This window comes from Danio rerio, chromosome 23 (assembly GCF_049306965.1).
Source record: "Danio rerio strain Tuebingen ecotype United States chromosome 23, GRCz12tu, whole genome shotgun sequence".
In the NCBI taxonomy this organism is placed as follows: Eukaryota; Metazoa; Chordata; class Actinopteri; order Cypriniformes; family Danionidae; genus Danio; species Danio rerio.
In genome coordinates this window covers 8,015,473-8,029,562 of record NC_133198.1, presented here as the reverse complement: position 1 = coordinate 8,029,562, position 14,090 = coordinate 8,015,473, and the positions used below count along the sequence as shown (strand labels likewise).

Below are 14,090 nucleotides of genomic sequence, written 5' to 3'. Positions count from 1 at the left end.
GGTGCACTTTTCTCATTCACAGCAAGTGCTGAGAAAATATTAGTGGAAAACACTGCTGTAATTTGACATCAAGTGAAAGAGGAGGAAAAGGACATGGAGTAGCTGAAGGAAGCTTGTGGTGCACACAAAGGTCAATTTATTTGCTTGAAGGCACAATGCCAGTGGTCGGATGAGAGGCCTTGAGTGGGCTTTGATCCAGCAATCTTCTTTATGGCACGGAGATTCCACCTTCCCTCTAAACCCCATAATAGACAACACACACATACACACACACACACATCGCTCCCCCTTCAGGATGTTTTGAAAAATGAGTGAGCTGATGTCTCTTGTCTTCCTGTAGAGTGACCAGTGATGCATGCTGAGGCCAATCAGAATCAAAGAGCAGACGGTCAATCCAAAGAGTCGGGGACTGTTATGGAAGATATTAAGGTGTCAGAAAAAGGTAAAAATGGCACTAATAATTATTCTTTTGAGGTCTAAGGTTTGGGGTGGCTTCTAGGGCACTAGCCCCAAATGTTTTTGTAACCCTTTATAATTACAGACTATGAATCATTTATTAAGCATTAGCATCTAGTGAATTCATTATTTGTATTTGTTGTTTGGTAAAAATTAGTAAGCAGTTTATAACTACTGCTACAAATGCTGTATTCTTGATTTATAAGCACCTATAGACCTTTTTCATGGCTGCTGCATGGAGGGCGCCATAGCGACCAGCGTCTTCCAGTAGAATGCTAAAAACTTCCGTTTAAAGCGTGTACAACTGGTAATTTGCGCTCTGAAAATGGGTTTCAATAACGTTTTTAATGGATAACAGAGTGTTTTTGTGACACACAACTTAGAAATGTGTCTATTCAAGCCGTTATAATCTGTCACATGTGGTTCAAGCGCGTCAGAAATACGAAAAACGTTCTCCTAGTTCACGTGTTTGCCATCAGAAATACAGTGGGTGTGTGCGTTCCCCGCCTGTCAGCTGTTAGCTCAGCGGCTCTTTAACACACACACACACACACACACACACACACACAGAGAGAGAGCAAACCAGAGTACTGGCATGTAACTTAACAGGTATGAAAGTCGTGCAATTTACAAAAATGACCAATAAAAGTCTGTTATTGATACTCTGCTGGCTGATTTGCTGTTCATTCTAATCGCGAGCTGTTTGTGTTTTATTTCGTGTGTTGTATTCACCACGGTTTGTGTTTTTCTGTCATTTCGAAATGACACTAGCCTATATTTTCACTTTGTCACAGTTATTAAATCAGTGTGTCAGTGGCACAGTACAGGCTACGTGTGTGTGTCAAACATTTTGGTGAATTACATTTGTTTGGGCTGGTTATATATTTGAAATAAAGAGAAAATGTTGACTTTAGCGATGACGAGGCTTCATTTAAACTGCAGAAGATGCCGTCTGACAACGAGGGGAAAATGCCTCACAGCAGCTGTTTTCCATCCTATTAGATCGCATTTCTTTAAATGATCAGTCCAGGAGATGGTGCTGATGGACAACAGAGTTAGTTCAAAGATGATAAAAGCAGGTAAAATAGATTAAAACTGTCGTTTCAAAGCTGTCCATATGTGACTGTTTACACGCATCAGCTGCCGACCGGAAGTTCTTCGCATTCTCCTTGTGCATACACGCAAAGCATTATGGGTAATTTTGCATTCCAAGAAAAAGGTCTATATAATGTGCTTAATAATTGTGTTTTCTTACTTACTTAATAATTTATTTTTCATTCTACTTTACTATATTAAGTATTGCATTATTTACAAGCCAGTTGTATTTAAGAGTAGTTGAGGGTTTTTAGGATAATTCAGAATGTGTTAGTAAATGATTAATAAACTTTTAAAATCAACATTTATATATCTTATTATTCAGGCATATACTAATAGTGTACTAATATGTTAATAAATGCTTTATTAACTCAACTTCACACAGTTTTGTGACATAATCTAAAGTGAGAACTTTTCATGCTTTATAAATGCCTTATAAATCACAAATAAAGGCTCTGAAACAAATAAACAATAATATTTTGCAAAAAAAATAAAATTACTCTAGAGTTAAAACATTGCCATATAACAGGAGTGTCAAAATACGACATCAAACTGGATAAAACAACAACAAGATAATTTAACAATATAATAAAATGCAATGTTTAAACTGTGATTTTATTTTAGATAAGGTTGCAAAGAATTATTTTTCAATTAAAAAACAGTTTCATTTGAATATTGTAGTTTATGTCATTTTTCCTGTTTAGAATATAACTGAGCCTTTAATTGTCATTTTTAAGGGATTTATAAAGCATAAATTCTCCTCACTTTAGATTAGGTAACAAAACTGCATGAAGTTGAGTTAATAAAGCATTTATTACCATGCAAAGTAACCATTAATATATGCCTGAATAATAAGATATATAAACGTTAATTTCAATAGTTTATTAATCATTTAGTAACTCATTCTGAATGATCCTAAAAACCCTCAACTACACTTAAATACAACTGGTTTGTAAATAATGCAATACTTCGTTAAGTAATGAAAAATAAATCATTAACAAAGTATAAAAATACAATTATTAAGCACATTTTAAATATGTTTGTAAGTCAAACATACAGCATTTGTAGCTGCAGTTACAACCTTATTAATTATGTTTATTAATGTAGAGTTAATACTTAACAGATAATGAATTCACTATTTGCTAATGCTTAATAAATGATTTATAGTGTGTAGTTATTATAAAGTGTTACCGTTTTTTGTTTTATTTTCAAAAGTCTTTTGGGTTTGTTAAGTTTTGTCAAAAATGCCATGAAAAAATATTTAATTACAAATATTTAAAAAATAGGTCACTATTGCTTTTCCACAAGATAAATAAAACATAATAACCTGCTTTCTTACTCATTCTTCAATAGGGTGCATCTATGCACTTTGACTAAGCCCCACATATTAATAACGTCTACCCCTTCTCTAAGGTTTTTGACTTTTTTGTTGGTAAAATTAGTTTTAAAATGAATGCATTTGTGGTATAATAGTGGTTTTTTTATATATATTTACCTGATATTTTGTTTGATTTGTCACTATAATATATTCAAAAATAAAGTTTTAATAATATATTCAGAAATAAAGTAAGTTTTAATAATATCTTCAGAAATAAAGTAAGCATAATAAACATTTAGTAATATACAATAGGGGCAACGCAATGGCGCAGTATAGTGCTGTCGCCTCACAGCAAGAAGGCCACTGGATGGGTCAGTTGGCGTTTCTGTGTTAAACTGTTGCAATGCATCAACTGAAATGGCAGTGCATCTTTTTAGTGTGTATTTACAATGGCCTATGTAGAATTGGTCACACAAGTCTTAAAATGCTTTACATATTTCATGAATTGAAACTTCCTATTGTCTTGATCTTGATTTTGGGATTAAACATGACTCTGAAAGTTGCATACATTTTCCTATTAATGAGTACCCTACGCTTTTTTTTGTTTTGTGCCATATAGCATGCATATTGACGAAACAGCATCAAGGCAGTATCTCACTGCAAAGAAAAGCCTTACTTTATCAATATATTGTAGGAGAAAAATACATTTTCCTTGCAACTGCTCCCACTTGGCATTTAAGAATTAGATTTTCTGCATGAAGAAACCATTGTGTATGGCCTTCAGTGAGACGCTGGACTCATTTGCAGAATGGTTTCATAGGACCCCATAAAACATACCAATTTAGAGATGCACTTGAAAGCACAGACCATTAATTACAAAGAAGAGAGGTGAATAATTCATTATGCTTAGGTCACTACACAAGCAGCATGAGGTTGGAATTGTATGTTGGACAAAGGGCCTAGAAGAGAAGCTTTTAGCAAATGTTTCGGCCATAGCTGAGGAGAAGAAAGTGTGCAGAATAGATCCTATTGGGCATGCATGGAGGAAAAAAACTTCATTTGAGTCACTGTTGTCCATTCTTGAGTGCTCTGTTTTCAATGGGTGCATATCAGAGCCATTGAGGGAAAAAAAAAGGCTACCGAGGTGCAGTTTGTAAAGGCATGTAGTACTTACTCAATGGGCTGAGTGCTCTCAGGATATAGATGCAGAAATGGGACCTTCATGATGGACTCATCATTCTTCATTGAAGCCTTACAGGTAGATGGATAGATGGATGGATGGATGGATGGATGGATATATGGATGAATGGATGGATGGATGGGTGGATATATGAATAGATGGATGGATTAAACGATAGGTGGATGAATGGATGGATAGATGGATGGATGGATGGATGGATGGATGGATGGATGGATAAACGGATGAATAGATGGATGGATTAAACGATAGATGGATGAATGGATGGATGGATGAATGGATAGGTAGATAGACAGACAGACAGACAGACAGACAGATAGGTAGGTAGGTAAGTAGGTAGGTGGATGGATGGCTGGATGAATGGATGGATGGATGGATGGATGGATGGATAAACGGATGAATAGATGGATGGATTAAACGATAGATGGATGAATGGATGGATGGATGAATGGATAGGTAGATAGACAGACAGACAGACAGACAGACAGACAGATAGGTAGGTAGGTAAGTAGGTAGGTGGATGGATGGCTGGATGGATGGATGGATGGATGGATGGATGGATGGATGGATGGATGGATGGATGGATGGATGGATGGATGGATGGATGGATTAAACGATAGATGGATGGATAAATGGATAGATGGATGGATTAAACAATGGATGGATGGATGGATAGGTGGGTGGGTGGATGGATGGATTAAATGATGGATGGATGGATGGATGGATGGATGGATGGACAGACGGATGGATGGATATATAGTCTAAATGAGATAGATAGATAGATAGATAGATAGATAGATAGATAGATAGATAGATAGATAGATAGATAGATAGATAGATAGATAGATAGATAGATAGATAGATAGATAGATAGATAGATAGATAGATAGATAGATAGATAGATAGTTAATTTACACACATAAACAGAATCAATGATGAGCTAGAAATCTGTGGAATTCCAGGCAGATTCCGTTTGGGCCTAGTAATCAGTGATAAATTACATATTGGATACTTCATAAGGAGTCAATGGATCCTGACTTTCGATCTGTACACACATTGCACACATACACCACCTCTCACCATCTTCATGTGTAATAGTTTTTTATAGATTTGTGTCTATCACATAAAATCTTCTTTCATGCTGCTCACTGTCAGCTTTCCCATATTCTGGCGTTGTGACTTTGTTTGGCCACAAGGTGTCAGCATTGCAAAGAATACGCCGGCACTTCAACGCTAATTTTGGCCCCATAAATGAGAAGTGCACTTTCCTATTCTCATTTTGTGCCGTTCAAGTGGAGATCTCATTTTGTTGTTTATGTTTCTCTTCTTCCACTGGAATGAATTTATGATGGTATATGTAGTAGCAGTGCTCGCTCTCTTAATGAACTGAAGAATATCAACAATTCTAGTAAGCACACATGGGTAATGTTGGATGCATTTAGAACAGGATGCCATATAAAAAGCATTGTTTTTCTTTCAAAATAAATGTGAAATTAAAATGTACAACTTTACAGCACAGGTAACACTATGGCTCAGTCATTAGTACTGTCGCCTCATAGCAAAAAAGGTTCCTGGTCCGAGCCCCAGCTGTGTTAGTTGGCATTTCTGTGTGGAGTTTGCATGTTCTCCCTGTGTTTGCATGGGTTTTCTCCGAGTGCTCCAGTTTCCCCTTACAAGTCCAAAGACCGGTTGCAATAGCAAACATGTCGTGTTGTGGGGTAGAATGCCAAAAAAAAGTCAAAGTCAAAAAATAGAAACTTAAATTTTACCGTACACCACACTGCGTTTAATGCCAGCCACACACATCTTGAACTAAGAGCCATCAGAAGAGCTGAATGGTGTAAGGACCTAATTAAAAATGCTCAACTCGGGTAAGTTCACGCTATGCTAAATAATTCACATTACTCGTTTTTAATAGGAGCAATGATTTCAACAAAAACAGATAAATATGCTTAATTAAACTGTGGAAACTGAATGTTTAGAATGAAATGTAAAACTGTAAGTTCACATAGCTACTGCACAGGTGCAGTTCACTGTCACGCCCCATATTCACACGGCGTCAGCATCAACGCTTCCCATTTACTTTAAATGGGTGACGTCAAGCGTTGCCAAACTGCATTGTGGATCCGTCGGCGCCGCTTCAGAGGCGTTGCGAGCTGCAAAAGTTGGGACTAGCTCAACTTTTCAAGCGCCGACGGAAGCGTCAGCCAATCAGATCGCTGCATGCAAATACACCAGCTAGACAGTGGCCTATTGCTGACTGAAATTCATTGGCTGACGCTTCTATTACGATCGCTTCAGCCCCAACTTCAGACACGCCTTCAGTCAAGTGTTGACACTGAAGCCCCGTGTGAATGGGGCGTCAGAATGTAGTTGTTTTGCTTGTTGATGATTACCCATGCCTTGTACAGTTTCGTCTTCTTTCCTTGTCTTTTGCTAGGCAGAACCTCAGTTTTTAGCACTGCAAAGTTTTGAATCTGGTAATCATGGAGCATTATTTCTTGCACATGACCACACAGAACAATATTGTAGGCATCCAAAGACTTGTAGGCCTTTAACTTCTTTCTTGTAAAATCGTGTAGTTTCAATGATAGTTATATATTTCAGGCCAGACATGCTTGGGAGGGTGCTATCGCAAATAGACCTGTAAGATAAACGCTGCTCACGCTGCCAAATATCTGCTTATCACTGGGTGACAAGCTGTTACAATACGCTGAAAGCATTATGTAAACAATATGTATAATATGTAATCAATATAACATCTCTTATACAACGACAAACTCTGTAGCGCATCGGATGTCATTCCCTCATTGTAAATACTAGCACTCCCATTTTTTTTCTGCAACCTTGATGCTTACGCATTCTAAATGTTTACAAACCAGTAATACACCTATAGGAGAATTGGATAAGCTAAATTGTCCGTAGTGTATGTGTGTATGTCCTGGTCCTCCAGGTTGGGGGGTGAGCATTGGGCTTGAGTTGGGTTGAACGACCCACCAACATGGTGTGGCTAAATATTAACTTTCATATCAAAACGGCTCTGGGAGTAAGTTATCTTTAACCAAACCTTGACCAGTTGCTTCTGCATTTGGAGTGTTGGACCTTCTCTGTTGACGTCAATTTGACGACTTCAAACATATTATTTTTAACCACACCCCTCTTACCGTTAGTTTGCAATGAGGGAATGATGAAAGCCCGCCTCCTACTCAATATTCACCAAAATAAAATGCTAATTATCATAACAAATATAAAATAACTAAATAAATAAATTTTCCAAATGAAATTCATCACATTTTCACATTTGTTCGTAGTGTTCCACACTTCTGAGTTTTTGTTTTTTAAATGATAATTTAGCTTGCGATTTAAAGGTATAAACATATTGCAAAATTTCAGAATTATGTGATGTAATTCTGAATGTAGCATGTCACAATAGTTAGTTTATGTCTTGGAAAAAGTTAAATAATGTGATTAAACTTTAGATTAATTAATTTCATTTATAAAAGTACTCCAGATGACCTTCAGAAAAAAAGATGAGTCTTTAAAATTGATTTTAAAATAGATAGAGTGGGTGCTATTCTGATTTTTTATGGTAACTTATTTCATAGTTTCGAACCCACAACTGCAAATGCTCTATTCCTCCTGCATTTGAGACCGGATCAAAATTTAGCAAAAGATGGAATTTGATCTATACAATCGGGTATGGGCCTTAAAGTGATTAAATCAGAAAGCAAAACTTTTATTTAATCTTTACAATGTGAATCCTATTAGAGTCACTTATTTAGTAAACAAAGCAAATCTATTAAATAATACAGCTACCATATACTGTATCTACTAAAAGTCTACTAAATCTACTAAATTGTTACTTTCCAAACTTTAGGTTTTGAAAGTTTAGGCTTAGGTTTTAACTTTAAGTAAATCACATAAATATTTTCAAATTAGTCAGTATTATTACTAAAAATTAATTTAAAAACTGAAGAAATATAAATGTACACACATTCATACACAACTAAATGAATAGACTCGATGGGCTGAAAATCTGTGGATTTCTGCGCGCACAGATTCCTTGTGGCCCTAGCAATGACTGGTCAGGAAGCAATAGACCTATGTAGAGTACTCTGACATGTTTCATCCAAGTTCATTCATTTTCTTTTCGGCTTAGTCCCTTTATTCATGAGGGGTCGCCACAGCGAAATGAAGCGGCAACTTATCCAGCATATGTTTTACGCAGCGAATGCCTTTCCAGCCATAACCCATCACTGGGAAACACCCATTCTACACCGAAATGCCAACTGACCCAGCCGATGCTCGAACCAATGACCTTCTTACAGTGAGGTGACAGCGCCACCCACTGCGCCCCCTCTCTTATCCAAGACTCAGAACTGCATAATCTGACAAAGTGACAACTGTATCAGACCAAAATATAGTAGCCTTAACCAAGAATTACTTTTATTTTATTTCAAAAGTTTTTCAGAGTAAAAGCAGAAGTAACCTTTCTACAAACTTTAAGCTGTGTGTACGTCAGTGTGGAATTGTGTGGCTTGTTGACGGCTAACTCATTAAGGACTAAATGAAAGTGATGAGATGTGATTTTAGACCGCATCTGGAACAAATGGCCCAGGCGTTCCCTGTTCAGTCTGGCCAATTTCGGAGGCATGTACCAACCCACAACCCCCCTCTCCACCCTCTGCCAGCGTCCGACAGCACACACACACACACACAGGTTTAGATCTGATATTTATTTCATCGGGCTTGTGTACGCAGTTGGTCTGATGTGAATGTGATTCCACGCTTTGATGCAGAGACAGATTGTAAAGTGTGATTTTATTAAATCCTTCATTAGGATTCATCAGTGAGATTGGATCAGAAAAAGGTCACTGTGCAAATTCGGCCCACTCACCCCCCAACGGCAGCCCTCACTCGCGCCCTCCCTCTCGTTTGCCTTCGCTCTCTCATTTCTCTCTCATTTGCTCTAGTTGGAGGGGGTTGGCCGTCGCTACTGAAACGAATTTGCTGTGAAAATGGGGAAAAATGAGCATTATGGGCTGGCGGAGGAATACAAGGTGAAAGTGACATTATCTCCCCCTCCACGTCTCCTCCTTCTCTTCTTTTTCCCCTCCTCCTCCTCCTCTCCTTCCCCGTTTCCGTTCTCCGGCGCCTTTGCGGGACGATGGTGCCACAAATCATTTGTACGCTCTCATTTGGGTCTACAAGCTGCGAATGGTGCTTACTGCTCACGGAGCAGATGACTTTCAGAGAAGGGGGAGCAAAGGGGGGGACGGCTATTTTCTGGCACATGAAAACATCAGTTGGAGTTGGAGCTGAAATTGAGAGGGAAATTGTTCGCGCCATATGTCATCTTTCGCTGAGGGCTCTTTTTTTCCATTGGGCGCATGTTATGCATGCATCTGCGCATGAAGCAGTTTGCTTGGTGTTAATTGTTGTCATTGAAGTGTAATGTGTGGCCTAATGGGAACGCCAGTTTGTCTATATCTGCCGACCTGCTGGAGTTTAGTGTACTTAAAGGCATATGTGACTGAAAATCTGTGATTGTGTGATCTCTCTTTACATTTACAGATTTTTGTTGTTTGTATGTTTGTTTGTTTGTTAGTGTAGGCTGATGAATTGTAGATCTACAGAACCTACTGTGGTATCAGTAAAACAGTAGTTGTTTTACAACTATTTAAACAGTCTATTTTTTTACATGTTGATCATGTTCTGCCACTCTAACCTTAACATGATGCGTGAACAGAACAGTGGTGTATTCGCTTTGAGTAAAGAGCTTGTAAAACCAGCAATAAGTCATGAACTGACCACATGGTAAATAAATAAATTAGATTAAAATTGCCTTCTGTGTTGTCCAGACTTTTTTCAACATAGCCTCATTCTGAAAAAGTAGCCACATATACGTTTCTGGAGATCGTGAATTATGTAGCCAGAAGTCCGTATGGCTGCATTTTGTCTTAAAATGAATGATGCGAATGATTGTCTCGCTTACCAGCTGACCGCTTACCTCCATGTGGACGGCTTTCCCACCGTTACCAGTTTGTCCAGTAGCTAGACATGAACTTTGGCGGACTTCAGACGCAGAGAGGAGTTTAGGGCATTCAAGTCCGGTGAAGAACGGTTCCAGAAAGCGGATAAAACAAAAACAAAAGCCCCAAAATAGAATAAACAAGTAAATAACAGTGTGAGAATGTGGTAAAAAAACAGGCGAGGACTTGTCACCTGATAAAAGACAGGATCAATCCATGCTTTCATGTCGTTGATGCCAAATTCTGACCCTACTTTCTGAATGTCCCAGCAGAAATCGAGACTTATCAAACCAGGCAGCATTTTTCCAATCTTCTATTATGCGATTTTGGTGAGCCTGTGCCAATTGTAGCCTCAGTTTTCTGTTTTTAGCTGACAGGAGTGGCAAGGTGTGCTCTTCTGCTGCTGTAGCCCATCTGCCTCAAGGTTCAACATGTTGTGCATGTTGTGTCTTTTGTACACCTTGGTTGTAATGAGTGGTTATTTGAGTTACTGTTATCTTTCTATCAGCTTGAACCAGTCTGGCCATTCTCATCTGACCTCTGGCATCAAGGCATTTGTGCCCACAGAACTGCCACTCACTAGATATTTTCTCTTTTTCGGACCATTCTCTGTAAACCCTGGAGATGGTTGTGCATGAAAATCTCAGTAGATCAGCAGTTTCTGAAATCAGCAGATCATCTTGACCATGTCTACATGCCTACACGGCAAAAAATGCTTTTCTTAGATTTTTTTTGTCTTGTTTCTAGTCCAAATATCTACAAATTCTTAAATCAAGAAGCATTTTCTAGACAACCAAAACATATTATCTTGTTTTAAGAAATAATATGTCAAAATGAAGTGAGTTTTTCCTCAAATCAAGCAAAATAATCTGCCAATGGGGTAAGCAAAATAATCTTGTTTTTCGATTTGTGATAAAATTATTTTGCTTACCCCATTGGCAGATTATTTAGCTTGATTTAAGGAAAAACTCACTTCATTTTGGCATATTATTTCTTAAAACAAGGCAATATGTTTTGCTTGTCTAGAAAATGCTTCTTGATTTAAGAACATTTAAATAGATAGTAAGGAGTCATTTTTTGCAGTGTCAATGCTTTGAGTATCTGCCCTGTGCTTGGCTGATTAAAAAGTTGCATCAACAAGCAGTTGAACAGGTGTACCTAATAAAGTGGCCGGTGAGTGCATACAGGAATGTTTAGAATAAATGTGATGAATAAAATGGTTATCTGCACTAACAGTTTAAGTTGGTTATAATATGGAATTAATAATGCAACGCGCCTAATGTTTATGTCCTGATGTGTTCTCTAAATAACAAAAATATACAGACAAAAACAATGGCATCTGTAATAAAACAGCAGTTAAGCAGCATCTGATTGTAGTGATTCCCTGTCAAGTTGACAGCATGTCATGAAAACTTAGTTTGATTATAAATCATATTTGAGACCAGAGACTGTACATCATTTGAATAAATCCCTTTTTGCATGGCACACTGACAGAATTGCACAGAACAGCTTTTTTAGTTTGTTTTAAATATTGTACTATTTAAGCATTGTATTTTTGATTTTCCTTTCTAAAATAGTCAATTATGCATGATTTTAATGGGTTCATTAAAAGCATTTACTGTCTGGGCCACAATATCTCATATGCAGGGATTTCACGGCACTTTTCTTGTAGTTAAAGGTAAAGTTTGGCTTAAGCCTGTATAATCCCTGATGAGTCTTTCAATGTCTACTGTCCATTTTCCCAGAATCCCTTTCTTTTCACCCCATACAGACACAATTCTTCCACCACACTGGCTGCATTACCACTTGTGCCTGAACTGATCATCCAGTCCCTATGAATGACATTAGAGACAGGGATTATTCCCTCTCCTTCACACACACACTGCATATCGTATGCACATACACACATTTCCTGAATGGTCTGCTGTAGTTCTCAGATAGAAATACACCTGGGCAATCATGCGTGATTCATCTGTTACAGTCGCACGCTCTCAGACAAATGGGAGCGCATGAACACACATGTACAGATCATTCACACACTGTCGCGTGGCCTTACCCTGAAAAGCATGCATATACACAGGCCTTCAGTGCGAGAAATAAGAATCATGCCCTAAAGCAGACTTCTGCACTCTCCATGATGCTTCCACAGGGACCTCCATCTGTGAGATTCAAATGTAATATTTATCGCCAACCGAGACAAGTTATTAAAAACCATGTTTGTGAAAAGTGTGTGTGTGGGTGTGTGTACAGGTATGTATGCACATGCATGTGTCCATATGTGTTTTTTTATGTTTTATAATTACTAGGTGGTGCTTTGTTAAACAGAAGAGTTTGCTAATACTGATAAGCTCATTTAAGGAAGACTCTTCCTACCTCAAAGTGGAAAAAAGTAGTAATATGAGTATTAGTAATAATATAGAACAATGCTAATTATGCTCAGCATAACTGAGGACACCCCATTTTGAAAATGAACATTTTTATCCATTTCTCAGTGAATATAGGCAATGTATTTAGGTGAATTTAAACAAAACAGGTTTATCAAACATATATTTATTCAAATAATATTTTAGTCATCAAACAAATTTAGAAATTGAAATTTAATACAGTTAGCAAAATATTGCAAAAATATTACAAAAGCAAAATATATATATATATATATATATATATATATATATATATATATATATATATATATATATATATATATATATATATATATACAGCTTTTTATTAAAATATTAATTTAAAAGATATAATTGTGCGGCATGTACTTACAGGATATATTCTGAGCACTTTAAGTTTATTATTCTATTAAATGTTATTATATTTTTAATATAATTTTTATTTATTCATTTCATTCATTATATTTATATTAATATATAGAAGGTCACATTCACAATAAGATTTATTTAGTTCATTACTGTATTGTTATTTTACTAGCATAATGTAATAACGAATAACACTTTTACAGCGTTTATTAATTAAGGTTTAACATTTAATAATGCATTGCTAAAATAACATTTTTAAACAACATTTTGTGGTTTATTATTATAAATTATTAGCCCCTTTAAGCTATATATATATTTAAAAAAAAAAAAAAAGTTATACCACAACTTGCTTAATTACGCTAACCTGTCTAGTAAATCTAATTAACTTAGTTACTGCAAGCCTTTAAATGTCACTTTAAGCTGTATAGAAGTGTCTTGAAAAAATATTTCATCATGGCAAAGATAAAATAAATCCGTTATTAGAGATGAGTCATTAAAACTATTATGTTTAGAAATGTGTTGAAGTAATCTTCTCTCCGTTAAAAAAAAAAAAAAAATTGGAGAAAAAATAAAAAGGGGGGCTAATAATTCTGAATTTACCACAGGTGAACTCCAATTAAGCTGCTGAAACATCTCAAGAATGATCAGTGGAAACAGAATGTAACTGAGCTCAATGTAGAGCTTCACGGCGAAGGCTGTAAATACTTATGTACCTGATTTTTCTTTTTTTCTCTTTTTTCTTTTTTTAATAAATTTGCAACAATTTAAAAAAAATCTTTTTTCACATTGTCATTATGGGGTATTGTGTGTAGAATTTCAAGGAAATAAATAAATTTAATCCATTTTGGAATAAGGCTGTACCATAAAGAAATGTGTAAAAAGTGAAGTGCTAAAAATACTTTCCGGATGCACTGTATAAATAATTTTTGTGTGGCAAATTTCAAAGTCAAAGCATTTCTGTTCATAGTTTAGCATGATTTCAATTTCATACATTTTTTAAACTGAAGCCTCAAAATTAATCTCTTAAAAGTGAGATCTTCACTGATCTTATTTGAATATGTATGTTTTGTCCCATTTTATTCAAGCCCCCATACACCAATATTTACTTTAAAAAATAACATTGAAACCAATATTCTCTTTTAAATAGGAGGTTGAGTCAATTGTGTCTAAGTCTATGACAAATGAAATGATGATCAGAAATGATGATCCCATTTCTACTTTCC

The 14,090-nt window shown here is 36.4% G+C and overlaps 1 protein-coding gene across 13 annotated transcripts in view; it reads left to right on the top strand.

The window, feature by feature from the left end:
- The window catches only part of myt1b (myelin transcription factor 1b), a 211,737-nt gene that overhangs the window by 27,759 nt on the left and 169,888 nt on the right, over positions 1-14,090 (top strand). For all 13 annotated transcript variants that reach the window (XM_068216863.2, XM_073939823.1, XM_073939820.1 and 10 more), the window contains one exon: positions 341-442. In XM_068216863.2, coding sequence (XP_068072964.2) covers positions 352-442 — 91 coding nt within the window. In that variant the 5' untranslated portion in view covers positions 341-351. The remainder of the gene's footprint in view (positions 1-340; positions 443-14,090) is intronic.